This window comes from Kryptolebias marmoratus, linkage group LG3 (assembly GCF_001649575.2).
Source record: "Kryptolebias marmoratus isolate JLee-2015 linkage group LG3, ASM164957v2, whole genome shotgun sequence".
Lineage (NCBI taxonomy): Eukaryota > Metazoa > Chordata > Actinopteri > Cyprinodontiformes > Rivulidae > Kryptolebias > Kryptolebias marmoratus.
The window spans coordinates 12245702-12266241 of record NC_051432.1 but is presented as its reverse complement, the minus strand read 5'-3'; the positions used below and the strand labels follow the sequence as shown (position 1 = coordinate 12266241).

The 20540-nt window shown below is 38.9% G+C and overlaps 1 protein-coding gene across 2 annotated transcripts in view; it reads left to right on the top strand.

The window, feature by feature from the left end:
• Positions 1-173: 173 nt before the first annotated feature.
• Positions 174-20540, top strand: part of tbck (TBC1 domain containing kinase) — a 44047-nt gene continuing 23680 nt past the window's right edge. The window contains exons 1-22 of one of the 2 annotated variants that reach the window (XM_017408787.3): positions 174-326; positions 611-810; positions 1495-1564; positions 1774-1888; positions 2556-2629; positions 2788-2929; positions 3048-3108; positions 3201-3262; positions 4011-4072; positions 4299-4447; positions 5121-5259; positions 5367-5466; positions 6095-6144; positions 6277-6406; positions 6584-6682; positions 6755-6817; positions 6908-7034; positions 7217-7267; positions 7359-7442; positions 9579-9664; positions 12161-12197; positions 15885-16046. In XM_017408787.3, the coding sequence (XP_017264276.1) occupies positions 618-810; positions 1495-1564; positions 1774-1888; positions 2556-2629; positions 2788-2929; positions 3048-3108; positions 3201-3262; positions 4011-4072; positions 4299-4447; positions 5121-5259; positions 5367-5466; positions 6095-6144; positions 6277-6406; positions 6584-6682; positions 6755-6817; positions 6908-7034; positions 7217-7267; positions 7359-7442; positions 9579-9664; positions 12161-12197; positions 15885-16046 (2056 nt within the window). In that variant the 5' untranslated portion in view covers positions 174-326; positions 611-617. Of the gene's footprint in view, positions 327-606; positions 811-1494; positions 1565-1773; positions 1889-2555; positions 2630-2787; positions 2930-3047; positions 3109-3200; positions 3263-4010; positions 4073-4298; positions 4448-5120; positions 5260-5366; positions 5467-6094; positions 6145-6276; positions 6407-6583; positions 6683-6754; positions 6818-6907; positions 7035-7216; positions 7268-7358; positions 7443-9578; positions 9665-12160; positions 12198-15884; positions 16047-20540 lie in introns of both variants that reach the window. The other variant, XM_017408796.3, reaches the window with a different exon arrangement.

Genomic DNA, 20540 nt, shown 5'->3' with positions numbered 1-20540 from the left:
GTGCCTGTTTATAATTGATCGACTATAATTATAATTTGGCTTGAAATAAGCAAAACACAAAAAATAAAATGTATTTATTTGAAGATTTTTTTTAATTTTAATTTTCAACGTGAAAGCTCTATGTTTTTTGTTTGGTTTCAGAAAGTGCGGCTACCACTCCGTCGCACAATAATATCGTCACTGATCACGTTCACTCAGCTGTTCCCGTCACATCCCAGAAGAAGCAGCAAAATAATCCATTTTAAAAGCATAATAATGTTTTCAAGTTGATTTTTGCCGACACGAGCCTACAGCCGATTTATTAAGCGTTAGAAGACACGTTTGAGGTAATGCACATTACATTATAATATCGGCTTATCTGTGTGGAACAAAAAAGGAAGTTGTGTTTTTACTTTGCATCATCTCACAATTCATTTGCCTAACTGCACACCAACTGTCTTTTACTTTCGAAATGTCTGTAATCTCTGCGTATATGAGGGTAAATGTGTTGCAATGACAATAAATATTGCATGTCAGTTCAATCACTGTACCTTTATAATGATAAAATGTTCATTTTTTCACACATTATTTAAGCATGACAGTATTTTCCATTGTTTGTGTTTTGAGCCAGTGACACAATGAGGCCCCTTAAAGATGCCCAGCTGGGGGCCTTCACCTTCTTTGCCTCGGCTCTCCCTCATGATGTTTGTGGCAGCAATGGGCTCCCTCTCACTCCGAATTCCATCAAGATCCTGGGACGTTTCCAGATCCTGAAGACCATCACTCACCCCAGACTCTGCCAGTATGTGGACATTTCCAGAGGGAAACATGGTATAACTCTTTTTAACCTTACATTTTTATATATCCCTGTGTATGAGAGAGTGCTTTTTTAATCTTATTTCAACTGTGTTCACATTTGAAGTTATCTAAATGTTGCCTTTTGTTTTGGGCAGCTATAACTGTGTAGATATTGATAAACTGACCGATGATTGATGCTCATCATTGATTTATTTGCTTAATAAACTTGTTGGTGGACTTTTGATGCTTTGAGCTTCTAAGTCCGTAGTTGTAGATTATATATCTATGTAATTGTGTTAAACTGTATTTTATGGTTACAGTGTACATCACAACAACAAAAAAAGATTTATTATAGCTATTTAGGAAATGAGGATCACAGTGTATAAACTCCTCCTCAAATGTTTGTGGCTATTCAGGAAAATTTCTTTCCTGCAGATTTTCTTTTCTGCCAACAGAGCTAAATTTAGAATTACCTATTCTGTTTCTTTTAATCTATTTGATCCTTCTGTAAGTCATGTTTTAGAAATAATCTAATATAGTCAACAGCTGCATACCATGCAACTGTATCTTTTACTCTTTGCAAATCCATAGGACAAGGTGTTCCACCAATACATTCGTACTGATTACTGATGCTTCACTGATTTTTGATCCTTGACCTTTGCATATAATATTTAAATATATTTCAATTTTTTGTTTTTCTATTGTCTTGCTTCATAGAACGACTGATTGTTGTTGCTGAGCACTATGCAAGAAATTTAGGAGACTTCAGACAAGGACAAAGAGCAAGGTAATGTTAGGATTTCAGGTCCTTGTGAAGTATTGCCAGCATTATGTATTTAATAATACTTTTTGACACTTGTGAGTAGTTTAATTTAAATCTGCTGCTATAGTACTGTTAGTAAAAATACAGTACTGTGTATACAGAGTGCATTTAACCTCTCCATCTACTGGCCTATTAATATTTAAATATTAATGAAAGGTTTGTCTTTGTCTCAGCCCAGAGAAGGTGCTCCAGATAGCCTACGAGGTTCTCGAAGGTCTGGAGTTCATGAACAAACATGGTTTGGTGCACAGAGCCCTCGGTGTGCACAACGTGCTCCTGGACTGCAAGGTACACTCTAGTTGTTTAAGCATCTTTAGCATCAACACACTCAGTAATTAGACACACACACACACATTAAATGAATTAAAAATTTATTTTTTTTTTAATTCTAATGCTACTTGAATTTTGCACAAAAACAATGTGTAGTACTGGCCAGACATGTTTAAAATTTAATTTAAAATATTTTGATGCTTTTTACACGCAGTTCTGATTTTTGGGCTGCGGTGGCTCGGTGGTCAGTGCCGCGGTCTTGTAGTCCCTAGGCTGCAGGTTCGAGCTCAGGTTGCGACAGTAGGGGCATCTGGCGTAAAACAATTGAAGAAGGGAGCAGCAGAAAGAACAACCAACATGCCGTTTTGATTGGCATAACCATTGAAATAGGTTGTGGCAGGGAAAGTAGAAGAGTAACACAAAACAGTGTAACATCATATAAAGTCCATCACAACCAATGAGGTCTATTAGCAATAAGTGTTTTATGCTACTGGATAGAACGAGCATCACATTCAGACTGTATGTTTCTCAACATAAAATTCCAATGGATTTGATGATATATGATGATGGTTTTTTAATAATTTTCCACATCATCCTAATTGTTTAAGTTGTTATTGGAGTTGTAAAAGTAAAAGAAGTACTTCTATAAGTGTATAAACTGTCACTCTGGATTTTGTCTTTGAAGGGAAACGTCAAGCTGGCAAAGTTTGGCCTTTATCACATGACAGATCATGGAGCAGATGTTGATTTTCCCATTGGGTAGGGTTTTTTTTCTTAATATTTATCACAGCAATGTGCTCTACAGTGGTCAGCAGCTCACTTGTATCTCTTTGATCTTATTCCAGCCACGCTCTAAGGAGCGTTATTTACAAGCTGACAGGTGATGTTTCTTTCTGCTCTTGTCGTTTTGACCCCAGCTACCCATCATACCTTGCTCCAGAGGTGATCGCCCTGGGCTCCTTTCACCCCAGCGATCCATCCCATGATGAAGCTCCTCTGCCCTCAGGGCCGAAGACCGACGTCTGGTCTCTAGGAATCTTACTCTTTGAATTGTGTGCAGTAAGAAACCCCCCATAAACGTCCTCATACATTTATACGAGCTGCTGGGGATTTACCTGGAACCCTGCCGTGTGAATAAAATTCATCTTAAAATCTTCCTTTTGTGAATCGATTGCAGGGGAGACGACTCCTGCAGAATATAGAAATAAGCGAGAAGCTGAAATTCATTTTAACCTTGGGTGAGTGGAGAGAGTGTAATTATTTTAGAAGCTGAGGAAACTCCTCTGGAGTTCAGCTGGGCTGAAGCTGTGAGTTTTGTCTTCATTGTCAGGTTGTATGGATGACATTGTGACAGTCCTCGCTGAGGAACATGGTTGTTTGGAAACCATTAAGGTAAAAACCTAATATAGCTGATTATACATTGAATATACTGTATATGAAAGATGAACCTAGTAACCATGGTGTCCACTTTAGCTTTGTATGCAACAAGGATACCCATCTTCTCAAATCTTCGTTGTGAGATATTTTGCATATACTTTGTGTGATGTCATCATAAAAAATACAACAAGTTTAACCATTTAGCAGACATATACAGGCCCTTATATGAAGGTATAAATTAAAAAATATATATAATTGTTTGGTCAAATCTGCGTTTTGGTCTTGATAGGAATTTTTAAGATTTTGATCAAGAAAGAATTGGATTTTGGAGACAAACATTCATGCAGATTTTCTCAAAAAATGGAAATAAAACAGAGCAGCATGTAAGGAAAAATAATCATACCCCTTCTGCAGTAGTAGGCAGTCGTTAATCCTACCGAGATGCATTAAATTAATGAAAAAGTCAGAAAAAAAAGCCTTGAGGAAACAAACTATTCTACATTTAATAATTTTAAGATCTAGATACACTGATTAAATTGATAATAATGGATGGCACTCAAGCAGCTCTAATTATGGTTGAATACCTGGTAATATAAAGCTCATTGTTTCAGAAAATGTGTGTTTAACGAAAGACAATCCAAACACACTGAGTTTAATATGCTTTTCCAGTTAATCCATTCTAATTCTAAAATGGTATACTTCACTGGTATAAGCCTTTTAAATGTCTTTTAAATTAATTTGAATATTTACGTCATATTTACAGGAGCTGCCTGAGAATGTTCTGGAGTTATTAAGGAAATGTTTGACCTTTCTTCCATCTAAAAGGTAAGTATGACTTGTTGTGCTGTGTGTCATTTTTGAATAGCTTTTGGTCTCGCCGGATAAATAAGAGAATTGCAAGTACATTTTAAAAATAAATAGATGTAAACCATTGGTCGACACTGTGATAAACAGCTCTTGTGAGAAACAACGACAAGTCAAAAGCTCTCTTAGTGATTTTCTTTTTTCCCCTCATAATGACCCTCACGCTTGTGTTTTTTATGTCCTCCAGGCCAACCCCTGCAGAGCTGCTGGGAGACCCCGTGTTTAGTGGTATTTCCTGCCACTATCCACCTTTCCAAAAGCCGGTCAAGCTGTTCTCGTCTTCCCTGCGCTGCGCACACCTGGAGCTGCCTGACGACATCAGTGATCTTTGTAAAGGTCTGCTTCAAATACACTCAAATAAATAAAGGCCAAACGGCCTGTCACCTTTTATGCCGGTGTTAAACAAAGATCATCTTAGGATGAGAACGAACAGAATTATAGCCTTTTTGGTCAAACCTAGTAAACGATTAGGCGCAGTCTCATGTGATATCACGTGATTTGTTAGTGCTCGGAGGATGTGTCAAGGATGCCTGTCAGCTACTGCCACATTAGACTTAAGCTCAATTTCAATAAATCTGATTAAGTTATAACCATTTTTGTGTTGGCTGAGGTTGATTAGCTGCTGTGGCCATCTTGAATTAGATTGATTTTGAAAAGTAAATGTACATTCAGTGATTATTTTTTGAGAATTTCATTAAAATCCATCACACAATCCATCCACACACACAACACAGACATTACATCCTCCCACCTTTGGCAGCTGGTGACAAACATGCAAAGCTACACTGACAGACATATTTAATATTTGTTAGACCAAATATAACACTGACTATATTTGCTTTGTTGCAGGCCAGCTGAAATCACAAATGTGACATTTAGTACCTAAACCTCGTCTTATCCAGGCAAGCTGTTGCTGCCGTTTACGTAAAATATTCACAGATGTCATGCTGTAGAAGCCACCTGTGCCTGCTGGGAAATTACTTCTTGTTTTGCCTGCGCATGGTTTCAGATGATGATGAAGACTACTTGTCAGAGCGGGGCATAGATGAAGTTTACCATTTGTGGTGCCTTGCGGGTGGAGATCTGGAGAAGGAGCTCACCAACAAGGAAATCATCCAGTCCAAACCTCCCATCTGCACGTTGCCCAAGTAGATCTCATACACATACACAAACTTACAGAATGCTACCTCATGCTTTTTTTTTCCTTGTACATTTGTTGGTTAGCTGACTACATCTGTCTTTGTATTATTTCTAGTTTTGTCTTGGAGGATGGGGAGTCCTTTGGCCAGTGCAGGGATCGAAGTTTCTTGCTTGATGACACCACGGTGACCCTATCGCTGTGCCAGCTCCGAAACGTAAGGCACTTTACGGGAAGAGTCTTTGCCTCAAGCAGAGGACTTCAAGTATCTGGAAGTCTTGCTCATGAGTGATGTATGGGATGGAGCGGGATTTGGATCAACTGATCGGGGCCTCTTCCACAGTAATTAGCGTATTGCTCCCGTCTGTCGTAAAGAAAGAGCTGAGCCAAAAGGCAGAGCTCTTAACTTACTGGTCCATCTATTTTCCAGCCCTCACCTGTGGTCATGAGCTCATGACAGAAGGAACATATGAAATGGGCTTCAGATGTGCGGTGAACAAGCTCAGATTTAGAGATAACTAAGTCTGGGCCTAAACAAATAAGTATAACTATAACAAGGTTTTACATATTTGCACTGAGGAGTGTTAATTTCTGTAGTTCATATAGTTGCCGTATGTGTTAGATTTTAGTCTCTATCATGATTGTTTTTCTTTTTGCACTCTTGCTGTTGAGCACTTATTCACAGGTGACACATTAACGGTGACATGCAAGCATACGTTCAGTCTGTACATTTACTGTGCTGCCACTATACTCTGTAGTGTCAAATTGCAAAACATGACACAGTGACTAGAAACTTAAGAAGTATGTAAGTAAGAAGTATTTTTTAAATTCTTTTTTCCCCTCAGAGACTAAAGGATGTCGCTGGAGAAGCGTATTACCCTTTACTGGAAGACGAGTAAGCCCTCTCCCTCCTGAACCTGCTGCCATCATGCCTTCCTCCCTGTCACTGTTTTCCCCCATCACCCTGTCATTTCTTTGGCACAAGTAACGTCGCGTTCCTTTTCTCCCTTTCGTCTTCCTCCTCCAGACAGTCAAGTTTGCCGCAGTCCAACAGCAGCAACGAGCTGTCGGCCACCGTCACGCTGCCACTCATCATTCGCGAGAGGGACACCGAGTACCAGCTCATCCGCATCATCCTCTTTGACAGGCTGCTCAAGGTCAGGGAGGCATACAAATTTGTGCGCGTCAGGCTCCTTAAGTCGCACACAAACACACTCAGAATTCACACGCGTGGAGGACGCGCACAAGAGCCTGGAGATTCTTTCATCTTAAATGCTTTTTCCTGTATTTGTAAAAAAAATAAATAAAAATGTAATAATAATGTTTGATTTTAGGCCTACCCATACAAGAAGACCCTTGTGTGGAAAGAGGCCAGGGTGGACATTCCTCCTCTTGTTAGAGGACTGGCGTGGGCAGCACTGCTGGGTATAGAGGTATGAAATAAAAGCGTTTTTTATTGAAAAAAAAAAAATGTAAATTTAACTATTTATTTATTGTTCGCCCAGGGTGACATTCAAGCCAAGTATGACAGCATAGATAAGGATACTCCCATTCCAACTGACAGACAGGTAGACAAACAGCCGTGGCATTTTGGATTTTTGACATTTTTCAATTGTCTTTAACGTCATGTAATCATTCTGGGTGTTTATGCGCAACAGATTGAAGTGGACATCCCACGCTGCCACCAATACGATGAGCTGCTGTCGTCCCCTGAGGGCCACATCAAGTTCAGACGGGTGCTGAAAGCCTGGGTGGTCTCCCACCTCGACCTGGTCTACTGGCAGGGTCAGTCAGTCCCCATCAATCTCTTTTACGGCCTCAGTCAAGCTTGTCTTTCGTTTCTTGTCTCTGTAACATACACGACTGGACACTAGATGGTGGGCATGTCACATTTTGAAAACGCTGTTCTTTAACCTCAGGTATGTCATTTTGAGCTCAAACCAAACATAGTTTGATGTCCATTTCAGGCTTGGATTCACTCTGTGCCCCCTTCCTGTATTTGAATTTCAATAATGAAGGTAAGGATTCAATTTTTCAGGATGCTCATTACCACTGAAGGCTGATTGGTCTGACGTCTACCTTTTTTTTCTGTCTTTGTGTAACATGTAGCCTTAGCGTATGCCTGCATGTCTGCCTTCATTCCCAAGTATCTGTACAACTTTTTCCTGAAGGACAACTCGCATGTCATCCAAGGTGAGCTAAACAAAGAAAAGCATATGTTGTCTTCAAGGTGAAATTTCTGACTACAAAGCTGCAGTCTCTTAACCATACATACAGTGTTTTAAAAAGGATTAATTCCCCTTTAAACCTTTCAGCATTTTGTGAAACTGCAGCCATAAACATCCAAGCATTTTACTAGTATTTGATGTGATAGAGCAACACAAATCAGCACATATTTGGGAAGTAAAAGGAAAGTAATACAGATTCTCAGTTGGATTTAGTTCTGGATATTGACTGAATCATTCTAACACATGAACATGCTTTAATCTAAACCGTTCCATTGTAGCTCCACTTGGATGTTTTAGGTCGTTGTCCTGCTGGAAGGAGACTCTTCGCCCCAGTCTCAAGTCTTTTGCAGCCTCTAGCAGGTTTTCTTCCAGGACTGTCCTGTGTTTAGCTCCATCCATCTTCCCATCAGCTCTGACCAGCTTCCCTGTCCCTGCTGAAGAAAAGCCTCTTCACCATGTTTAACAGTGGGGATGGTGTGTTCAGGGTGAAGAGCAGTGTTAGTTTTCTGCCACAGAGAGTTTTGTATGGAGGCCAAATAGTTCAATTTTGGTCCCATCTGACCACCTTCTTTCACATGTTTGCTGTGTCTTCTACATGATTCATGACAAACTGCAAACAGGTCTTCTTATGGCTTCTTTCAACCATGGCTTTTTTCAGAAAGGCCAGATTTGTAGAGTGTACCACTGATAGTTGCCCTGTGGACAGATTTTCCCACCTGAGCTGTGGATCTCTGCAGCTCCTCCAGAGGTACCATGGGGTTTCTTGGCTGCTTCTCAGATCAATGCTCTCCCTGCTCGTCCTGTCAGTTTAGGTGGACGGCCGTGTCTCTGTAGGTTTGCAGCTGTGCCATACTCTGTTCAGTTCTGAATGGTGGATTGAACAGTGCTCTAAGAGATGTTCAAAGCTTGAGATATAGTTTTATAACCTAACCCTGGTTTAAATTTATCCCTGACCTGGCTGGTGGATTCCTTGGTCTTCATGATGCTGGTTGATCACTCATGTTCTGTAACAAACCTTTGAGGCCTTCACAGAACAGCTGGATTTATACTGAGGCTAAATTACACACAAGTGTCTGGAAGCCACCTATTTATTAACTAGGTGGCTTCTGAAGGCAAGTGGTTGCACTGGAGTTTAGTTTGGGGTATCAGAGTACAGGGAGCTGAATACAATGTTTGAAAGACATTTACCATTTCCTTCTACCTCACAATTATGTGTTGCTTTATGTTGGTATATTCTGTAAAATCCCAGTAAAATACCTTAAAGTTTGTGGTTGTAATGTGATAAAACCTGGAAAAGATTAAGGGATATGAATACTTTTCAAGGAACTGTATTTAATTTTTCTTGATTACAGTTGACATTTGACACAGCATCACTTTTGTACAATACCTGCTTCCCCTTTTAAGTAGTCAACAGCCACTGCAAGCTGAGTAATCACTATTAAACATGGTCTGAGACTTTAAGTTCAAAAAACAAATTACCATCGGCTTGCACCAAGCATCGGACTGCCAGCTTAATGTTGATTAAATTTTGGCTTCGATGTTGCTCCTAAGGTGTAGGAAAAAAACTCATTTCAGTCTGTCTTAATGGAGTTTGCAGCTGAGCCACATCATTTAGAGATAGAGAAACAAATGAAACTGCAAATGCCTGCAGAGAAATGTCACGATCAATTTCTGTGTGACTGATAAACAGCTGTGCCACACACCTCTTGAACTCTGCTGGAAATGCAGCTATTATCGTACGTTTCCATGTCTAGATGCCCCGAAGAGGGAGCTGATGTATATCCATGTGGTCAGAGCTCTTTTGTTGATGTTTAGTGTGAAGAATGGAGGTTCATTTATTATTTACAGAAATGATTTTCTGAAGTTTCACTGAGGAGCAGCAGTCAAAATGGAACAATTAGGCTTTAAAATGTGAAAGATTTCACTTTATTATTTTTATAATAAATACCAAAAATTTAGCAATTAAATTTGTGTATATTGCGGTATTTTTGTATGTTTTCTCTTTATTGGTCAGCTCACGTTTACTGTACCTTGGTGTACAGGGTCACAATAGATTTTTTTGACCTTTTCTTTTTGTTGCGTTTTTTTTTTTGTTTTCCAGAGTACTTGACTGTTTTCTCCCAAATGATTGCCTTCCACGACCCAGAGCTAAGCAACCATCTAAATGAGATTGGCTTCATCCCAGATGTAAGTTACCGAGGACGAAATCCTCCTGACTCACTGATGTCGACAGACAGCAGAGCAGCATTAGTCTTTTTATTGCAAGTTTAACTTTAATGGGAATTCAAAGACAGTAGGACATTTTTTCTTATTTTCTGGCTCCTTGCCGAGGGCAAAAGAAATGACCATCCATAGATTTCTGTGTATGTATTTTCTTTGTCATTTTTTTTTTGTTCCAAAACCTCCTTGTTCTAGAATTTGTGGTCACGGTCAAGTTCTCCCCATGGTCCCAGAGAGGATAATTTATACAGCAGCTGATGTCTGCCAGGGAACACTTAATGATTTCTCTCTGCCGGGCTTGTTTCTCTTATTATGTCCGACTTCCTCCTGCCCTTTTGCTTTCCTTCTTGCTGCTCAGCTCAGTGGCGAGGTTAAAGCGTGCACTGTCAGTCTGCGGTTTCCGATGCGTGCTGATTAATGTGTGTCAAATGTGGAGTGGCCTTCGAGAGATCTCCCACGGAAAAGTCAAGTCTCTTTAACAGAGACTTCAGGACTTGATAGTTCTTTACAAGTTTGCAGCTCTGCGGTGGTTCTGCAGCACCGTTTTGTTCATTTTAATTGATAGAAATTTAAGGGGGAAAAACATGCTTCTAGGTGTTTTGTTTTCTCTTTTTTTTCCCCCCTATCTATTTGCCAGCTGCTGAAAGACAAATGTTTTGTGTTTTCTCTTATTTTGTTCAAGCTGTCTGTCTCACCCTAAAATTTCTCATGTAACACTGGACCAGTTTTTATCAAACGCACATAAATTTATCATCGTATGTATATCTACAAGAAATTAGGTTTTGGAGTCAGCCCGATTCAAGATGGCTGCCACAGCCAACTAACCTTAGAAAACACAAAAATGGCTATAAGTCAGTCAGTTTTACAGATACTGAGCTACAATTTGTTGTGGTAGTAGCTGAGTCTAATTCACAACACATACTCCAAGCGCTACACATTGCACATAATCTTGGTTTAAAACTTTGCCATTAAAATATTAAATGCCACCAAAATATCTTGTGAACCACCGGACAGATTTTAATCATTGGTTGTATGTTTACCACTGATTAACTTTTGGAGCCGCCCCGTTTTAAGATGACTGCCGTAGCTAATCAACATTAACAAACACAAAAATGGCTATAACTCAAAATTACTGATATTAGGGTAAAGTTTGATGCGGTAATAGCTGAAAGTAATCCTCAATATATGCTCTGAGGGCTAACACATCTTGGGACAATTCACATCGTTGCATGAGATTGTTCATAATGTCAATTACAAGGTTTGACCCAAACAGCACAAGCTGATTTTAGTTTAAAGGTCTGGCATGAAAAGTGGCAAGCAATATGTGCTCCTTAAAGGAATGCGGGGCCTTTAATTTTAATCAAGCTTTTTATCTTGACCAGATCAGATGTTTTGCTTCCATGGTATGTTGTTTGATTTTATTTGGATGGCTTGAATCTTATCCCATGCGCAGTTCTTCCAGCACTGACTTGCTTTTCAAAGAAGGCTGCTTGTTTTCATTGTTAGGTCGAGATAATACTGGAAAAACAATCTCTGTTGATACAGCTTTCTTGTTTTCCATTCTAAGTAATTAGACCATACAGACAATAAATCCCCCATTTTTTGTGAACTTCAGTGAACACAGTGAACTTTTGTTTCCCTTTGACAATAAAGTCATCTGCCTCCCCTCCAAAAAAAAAGAGTAAATCATTGCATTATGAACATATTACATCTTCTGCTGAATATTAATCGAAGCAGCTTTATTTTTTTGCAAGCATTTAGCTACAAGTCAATCTATCCAAATACTGCAGTGTTAATGGGCTCTTTTCTAGTAAAAGCAACCAGCAATGACTTCAATTACACATAGCCACTAGTTTAAGTCAGGTCACTTTCAATTTGGCCTCATCTCCTCTCCAAGCTCTGCAATTTGCACCTACATTAATGCAATCTGGCTGCACTGGCTGTTCTGCTTCTGAGCTGTTGTGGCTGGGAGTAAAGAGACTCTTTAGCTCATCTCTGCAGGGAACACGAGAGGTCCGCTTTACAGTCACAAGCTCCCGCGCAATTAGCTGTCTATTAAGTTTGGGAGATAAGCTGCACTTTTCCTCTTCCAGACCTTTGGCTGCTGACTAGTACAGAAACACAGTTAGGTAATGGTGGGATGTTGGGTGCTCTTTAATTTTCAAAGGCACAAGATGAGGAGGATGATGGAACAATATGACTGATGTAGTGACATTCATTTTTTTTATTTTGGATTAACTCAGCCAACTGCTCTGTAATGCTGTCTTTTTTTTCACCATCTGTAGACCTCTTCAGCCTTGTGTGCTGCCTCTATTAAAGACCAAAATCTTTCCATTTAAAACGGGTTAATTAATCACTGATGTTATTTGAACTTTGAGTCTTTTATTTTGTCACATTTAAAACTTCAGACAAAATATTCTAAATAAATCCCTCTTGTCTCTTGTTTTCTGTTTTCCCTCACAGCTTTATGCTATTCCCTGGTTCCTAACTATGTTTACGCGTAAGTATCCTTTTATTTATGCCCTTGTTTTAAAGAAATAGTTTGGTCATTTTTGACGTGATGTTCTATTACATAGTTATCAATAGTTACAGGGCCTTTAAAAAGTATTCACTTCCTTGGATGTTTTATGCTTCCATTGCTGTCATAAATCAGTCATGGTCAATAAAAATTGACCTTCTTTGCCAAAAAAAAAAAAGAAGAAAGAAATTCCAAAAAATCTCCAGGGTCAAAGTAAAATGAAATTTGTACAGAGTAATACCAATTAAATAAAAAAATTTGTGTAAAATAAGTTATTGCAAAAAAAGGATTTCCAAGGCCCTGGGGATGTTTAGGGCCTTGGAAATCCTTTTTTTGTTCATCCTCTGACATCTTCAGACAGTCACTTTAACTCAGAGAAAAGATTATTGAAAACTACAGGTCAGGGGATGGATACAGAAGGATTTCCAAGACCCTAAACATCCCCAGGAGTTCTGGTAAATCCATCATCAAGAAATGGAAGGAATATGAGACGTGTAAATCTACCTAGAGCAAGACGTCCTCACAAACTGAGTGAGCGTGCAAGAGGGAGAATAGTGAGAGAGGACACAAAGACATCTGTGAGCAGAGCACTGAAGGAGTTCCAAGCTTCAGCAGGTCAGATGGGAGAGACTGTAGATATAACCACTGTTGGCTGGCTTCCTCACCAATGGAAGCTTTATGGGAGAGTGGAAAAGAGAAAGCCACTGTTGAAGAAAGCTCATATTATATCTCAGCTAGTTTGTTTAGAGACTCTTGTTGAAATTTAATCTGAGTTTTCTTCAACAGTGGTTTTCTCTTTGCCACTCTCCCATGAAGCTCAGGCTGGTGAAGAACTGGGCAAAAATTGTTGTACCTCAGTCTCTCCATCTCACCTGCTGAAGCTTGGAACTCCTTCAGAGTGGGGACAGATTCACTTTTTTTCCTTTCAACCTGTATTGATTTTAATAATTTAAACAGCCCCAACATACCCTTTTCCACGTTTAAAGAATTGATGATGATGTAAAAAGACAGGTGTAATTCATAGTATTTACACAATCCTGTGATAAATATAAGTAACAGACAGTAGTGATTGAAATAGTTTGCATGATGTTATGCAGAATACATTAAGGGCATTTGTTATCACCAAATTGTAAAAGAAAATGTTTAACTTTATAAAAGATTTTTTTGTGCCGGAACAAAAAGTATAAAAATAAAAGATAAATTCAACCATAAGTAGGTTGTCACAATCCGTAAGAAATCCTGACATTTAACTCTAGGTTGGAAACTAATAAAAACGCCTGGATTTAATACATTAAAAGATCACCTGAGCTGAGTCAGTCCTCTGGTTTTATATACCAGGTGATAGCCATGTACTTTTTTATTCAAAGTGGGCTTCTGCAGTTAGTACTGCAGCTTCTCAGGTCTTCAATAGACAGCAGGATATAACAGGATGCTCATGGGAACATATGTTATTCTTCCCTGGTTAATTATTTGCTGATTTCATGTCACATTTACTGATGTCTTCCAGCAGTAATGCAGGACCAATTTGTCCCAGAATACTTGATCATATTTGCTGAATGTTATCGGGATTTTATGTGTTTGATTTGGCTCTTGAATACGTGTTTGTGAAAGCAAGACCGTTAGTCTAGAACTAACATGTTTAAAATCTAAATATAAACAAATGGTTTCCAACTCTGGGCTCTCAGTAAATAAATAATGTTCAAACTGTGCTGATATTTCCAAGGTTTCTTGTTTTGCAGCACAGAATAGAAAATAAATAGATAGAGTAATTCCAATTTATACCCCCATGCATATCTCCTTCAACTATTTTTTTCATTATATACTGAAGTTATATATATACACACACACACACACACACACACACACACACACACACTGTTGGAATACTTGCTGGCAGAAGACCTGCTTGTCTTCAATCAAGGCAATGCACCTACCTTCTATACTGTTAATAGGGAGGAGGTCGTTGATATAACAGTTGGGTCTTTGGATTTGGTAAATGAAGTATGTCCACTTTGAAGGACCAGAGCCTGTTGTAGGTATTTCAACAGCAGTCTGCAGGACTACGTTTCAGGCCTGGATTAGATGTCAATGCTGGAGGGAGCTGAAGACCTGCAGACAGGAACGGGAACTGGTTAAAGGCCCAACCCCAAGGTTGGAGAAAGCTCTCATGGCCCTGACAAAGAAAACTGCAAGTACACTAGTTGGAGTTCTAACCGATCATAACATGCTCAGCCACTACAAAATGGCGATGGGACTCCATGACACAGGAAAAGAAAAATAATTCTGGGGGGACCCTACATGGATCCCAAGAAGCTTAAAACGCAAAGTATTTCAGATCTTGTGTCCTTCATCTGAGGGACACAAAGATTTGAGTAAAAGGTTTTTTTCCTTTAAGAAGAGCGATGGGCCCACCTACGAGTCCCCTGCTCCTGTTGGTTCTTTACCCATCCTCTCTTACCAACACCAATACCATTACAAACACACTAAAAAGGCTTATGTGTGTTTATTCAGTATCCAGTTTATCACTGCATGGCATAATTCTGCTTATCTTTTCATATGAGTAGATCCCTTAAATGTGGTTATATTAACTTATAATATAGTCAGAATACAAATTAAAAGTATCCAGTTATTCTTTTCTTCTTTTTTTGGCAGTCATATCATGCAGAGCAGCTGAATAACTGTGTGCTTTTTTATTTAAACAGAGATAGTTTAATCAGAAAAGAATCAGTATGAGGATTCTTACGGACTCTTAATTGTGTTTTTCATTAATCAAGCCACATTTGTCTCATTACACTTGATACAATTATCTGTCTGAACCAGACACTTGGCACTGAGATACTTTTCTCTTCAATTAATCACACAAACACACTCTCACAGAGACCAGAGTTTGTCACCCTTCTATCCCTCTTCCTCCCACTGAGGCATCTTATGATTCAGGCGTGTTCTCTCTGCTGAAGTCCTTCATTCGATTTGAAACAAGGTTGGAGGCCTATCTTCCATCTACACACAGACGAGCTGACTGTCACTCACACACAGCAGTCTATATGTGTTGGAGACCCTCTAAAGCGTTCTCTCAGCCCACCACTGTGGCATTCTGCCTTCACAAACGTCTGCTGCAGAGTTTACACCCGAACACAAACACAGCTCTGGATTATGTGCCTGCATGTCAGTCCAGGGAGGACATTCTTGGCCACTGAAGGCAGTATGATTGAAATAATAACTGCAGTGGGACATGTTATCAGGATGCAGTTTTATTTGGTTTGAAATAAGCTTCTAAGGGTTTTTTTTTTGTTTGTTTTAAGCACCACAGTTCGTTGATGTTCTTCCTGTCGTTTTTCTACCACACCACCCACCTAAAAACGTTTTCCCAGCTGCCTCCCACTTTAAATTAGCTTCCAGACAATCTTGCCAACACTCTGTTTTGCCGTTGGGGCTTCCGGTTTTATTCCATCCAGCCCTGTTAAGTAAATGTGCTGTGCAAATGCAAATCATCATCTTTGCATCCAAACTGATTCCCCATTTCTCATTGTGTGCATACTGCATGCTATTGTCACACTTGCTGCATCCCATTGTGAATAGTTGGTGGGATTTTTTAAATACCATTTTTTTTTATTCATTTAGTAACAGTTTTTTTTTCTTATTGTGCCTGTTATTCTGTCTGTCATGCAGATGTTTTCCCTCTACACAAAATCTTCCACCTGTGGGACACGTTGCTGCTGGGGAACTCTTCATTTCCTTTTTGCATTGGTGTCGCCATATTGCAGCAACTCAGAGACCGTCTCTTGGCTAATGGCTTCAATGAATGCATCCTGCTCTTCTCTGATTTGCCAGGTGAGAATATCAGCTGCTATGTATGCTTGTTCTTTTAGTATCTCTGTTCTTGTTTCAGTATTTGCTAGAAAAAGCCACCATAAAAAGGTTGTAAAATCAAACCAAACTTTTTAAATCAAAACAACCAACTAAACCAACTAAAAACCAATTATAACCAATGGATAGTCAAATAAAAATTATGGACACAATATTTGCACCGTATTGGTAACTTTGGGCCGCGTCTACAGTTCTCACGATATCTTTAAAAACAGAATTTCTCTGCCGTGATTTCACCTTTCATTCACATTTCAATTATATTTTAAGTTAAGGGAAAAGTGTGTGACATCATTGCTTTAAACTTTAGAGTTAATTGGATGGACCTTAATGAAAATCTTAGAAGTCATCACTAGCTGTATATCTACAACTTAAGTTTTGGAGTCAACACAGTCCAAGATGGCAGCCAACACAGAAATGGTTATACCTCTGTGAATCTTAAAGATATTGAGCTAAAATTTGGCATGGAAGTTACAGAAGTTTGAAACCATTAAGGCTTTCTGGTCCAGTATTGTTTCAATAAAATGAACTAGGGCAATAAGTGGCATAAGTACTAGATTTCCAGTACATGAAAGTAAGACATGCACTTAAAAATAAAGCCCAAGGTTGGGACAGAAGTGTTGCTTTTGCTTAATTTAAATCTCACAAGACCAAATTATGAGTGCTGTCACTGTGCTACAACAAAGAGATGTGAAAAAGGAAGAAGATGTGCTGAAAAATACTGCAAAATAATTTTTTAACACTGAAATATTATTGTTAATTTAAGGGGATTTTAAAGCATCAAAGACAAGTGGTGAAATTCGTCATCTCTTATTAAACAAGCCGCTGGTTGAAGACAAAAAAGAATTCAGCAGTCTGACTGTATTTATACAAGGTTGATTAAACTGCTAGCTTATCAGACCTACAGCACACCGGGTTTTTAATGCAGATCTTGACACAATGTTAATTTGTGCCATTGGAAGGGTTAAAGGAAAATACAATGAAAAATAAATAAAATAAAATTTAGCAAAAACACAGGAAAATGAAAAACCTTAAAAGTCATACAAGCATTAATGTGCACTATCTACAAAGTGAGATTTTAAGAACTGTCTTGTGTTTCCTTTACAGTGTCATGAAAAGATTGCACCCACTTTATTTATCCCTTTCACTTGCGCGAAGCGGTTACTCCTGCAAGATATCGGTGGCATAAAGTCCGAGAACTTAATTTATGATGTATGTCTTCAAGGTGACTCGAACAATTTCCTGTAAAATGGTGCGTCCATGTGCTGCTGGGCTGAAACGGAGAGCAACAATGGGATTTTAAAAGCGAAACCAGGGAAAGATTTGTTCACAAGGGATGAAGAAACGTTGTAAATGATGCCTCCCCTCTTGCTCACCTTTATTGTTGCCATACTTCACTGTGTTTTACTGCCTTAGACCAATAAATTCATATAATTGAGGCAGAAGGAAAAAGGAGCTCTAGTTTTCCTTATAAAGGTAAAATATGTTGGCTGAGAGCTTCCGTCAGCTCCTTTGGCAGGATTTTCTTGGAGTGGCTCCTTCTGCCAGCTTGTTTCTGTATATCCTCGCCAGCTTCTTTTTGCAGCATGTGTATACCTGGATAGTTACAGTGTAGTATTTGGCACTTTTCCTAAACTATACTAAGAATGGATGCTGGGCTATAGAAAGACTTGTTTACTTAAGCTTCTAGCCAAGCTCTGGCCTGGTCGATGCTCTGGATAGTTTTATACAACTTGTTACAGATACAGCTGTTAAAGTGCCATTTATGACCTCTAGGACATTAGGGGTCTTACCACTCCAGACTTGTTGGCATTTTTTATTTAAACAAGCTGTGTGTCTGTCGAGGTGTTGATGTCAGTTTGTTTATCATTGATCCAGTGTTCCAGTGTTGTAACATCAAACATTAGTTTGGATGATTGACAAATATTTTAAAAACAGACATAATTAAAGGTCTTGCGTTCCTTGAAGGAATGCATATCGCCCGCCACCTTTCATGCCAGAGTTTAGACGAAGGTCATTTTATAATGAGAACTGACAGAGTTATAGTCAGTTTGGTCAAACCATGTAAATTATATTTTGTGCAATCTCATGCGATGTTGCAACATCTGGTGAAACGTGTTAGTGGTCGGAGTATGCGTTGGGGATGAGTCTCAGATACTACCACACTGAAATTTTTTCCCAATATCTGTGAAATTACCCGAGTTACGTGGCCCTTTGATGGACTTGCGACCTGTCCAGGGTGTACCTCGCCTTTTGCACAGTGACTGCTGGAGATAGGCACCAGCTCTACTGGGTAAAGAAACTGAATGGATGGATATCTGAGTTATAGCCATTTTTGTGTTGGTTAATGTTGACTAACTGTGGTGGCCATTCTAGTTCCCTGTTTATATTTGCAACAAACAAACAAAACAAGTTAAATAAGCTCTTACCAGACTGATGAGCTAATAGCTAGCCAAGCAGAGCCAAGACCAGAGTGGATTGTTACTATCTTCAAACAACTGCAATCTCAAAATTTTTACAGCAACTTTGACACCATCGATAATTTTGCAGTTTACCGTTATTTACATAGAATTCTATGCAAATAGCAGCTAGCTGTAGCTCATCTGGTGCACCCTGGGGCACTTCCAGCAAGAATATTTACATATTTTGAAATAACAATGTAATGCAAAATTGACTGTGATATAAAGGTAAAAAAGTAGCATTTGCGTAACCTGCTGTAAAGGTTTTCATAATAAGGATGTTTTAAGACAACAGCAATCCACTGTAGTTATCACTCAGAGTTTAGCATCAGAAATTTGAATCATCCTAGTCAGCCTTTGCTGGAGTTCTGCAGTGAAGTCCTGCTTCACCACATTTGTGCTTGTGGACACACACACACACACACAGAGAAACACACAGTGAGTTATGGTTGATATCCTGTGATTTGTGGCCCCCACCTGCTCCTTCCTGCCATCAGCCTCAGAGAATTGATGTTCTCATACAGCTGAAGCTCATGTTCATTTGTTTCAGAGCAGGCTCCACATGTATCACATGTTTGTAACTACAGGAACGACACATTTGGAGCCAGAAAATGCTGCTGTCCAGGCATTAAAAGAGATGACAAATAGATTCTGCTCAGCTCTCTGTGCGGCACAGATTTTAAAAAAAAAAGAAAAAAAAAAAAAAATTGCAGGATCACATTTTTTTTTCTTTTGTATTCTCAAGAAAAATAAGACCTACAAGGAAATTTTACATACATCATTGAAGCATTTTACAAAAGTTTAAAGCTGAGTTATCCTGCAGGTTAGTCAGATTTAAAATTAGGACAGGTTTAGTTGAAACTAGCACTTTTTGGTTATAGTTGTTCTGGTGGTAAAAAAGTAAAAGTCTATTTGCTCAGTTTTCATTATCTCAGTTTAGTTTTCAGGCAGACAGATAGATAAGAAAGAAAAAATAAGTCCAAGATTTTTCGAGGTTGGCAAAAACTAAGTCAGCTCCTGAATTTCTCTCATAGTTTGTTTGTCTTCACCACCTTCTAACAGTAGTGGTTGTGAAAATCGCCATTTTTTTTAATCACATGAGCCACAAAAGCTGTTAAACAATTATGTGCTTGTGAAAAAGCTCAGACTAACGATGTTTAAATTTTGGTTTTTTTCCCCCCTCTCATTTCATATTTGTCCATGGTTTAACACAATTTTGATGGCAAATAATGATCACGGGTTCAGCTTGCTATCATTGATTGTGATGCTTTATAAAGCCTTGCTGACACAGAGACCTGACAAGCAGAGTTTCTGTAAAGTGGTCTAAACTACCTGAGATGAAACAGATATTTGGTGGGGTTCCAAATGAGCCACAGAAATGTTTAAGATCTTTTCAGAATACACGCAACAAATCTGAACTACCTCAGTCAGCAAAGAAAAAAACAACAAATAAAGAGCACATGTGTAATGTCTTACTTTGGGTTCATGCCCTACGCTCTTGAACTCATAACCTGTCAGAGATCTGCAGTGTTTCCTAAACTGCCTATTATCTCAGCTCACTTGGAAACATCGCCCACAAAATCAGTCTGAAACAAGACAATACCAGCAACACAAATTACATAGCATGGGACTTTTGGGCATGAAAAACATTTCTTTGTATTGTTTTGTTTATCAGAGATTTCATGGTTGAATATAGATGTTGTTTTATCTTCTGAAGTTGTCATATATCATCTTGCCTCTAACACAGATTAATAGATTCTGAAAAACAAAACCCTTGTTCTTCATGCATCAAATTATTCGGTTGTAATAACAGTGTCCATGTTTTGACAAAAAATAGACTTGAGCACAATGGCAACAGTGACGTGCGGTGAGGTTCATGGTTGGTGAGGCACTGAGAGTCAGATTTACAAATATATAAATCCAAAAGGGTAGCTTATTCAATTGGCTACTGGTTATTTCATATCTCATCAGCGTTCTTCACACACACACACACACTCTCTCT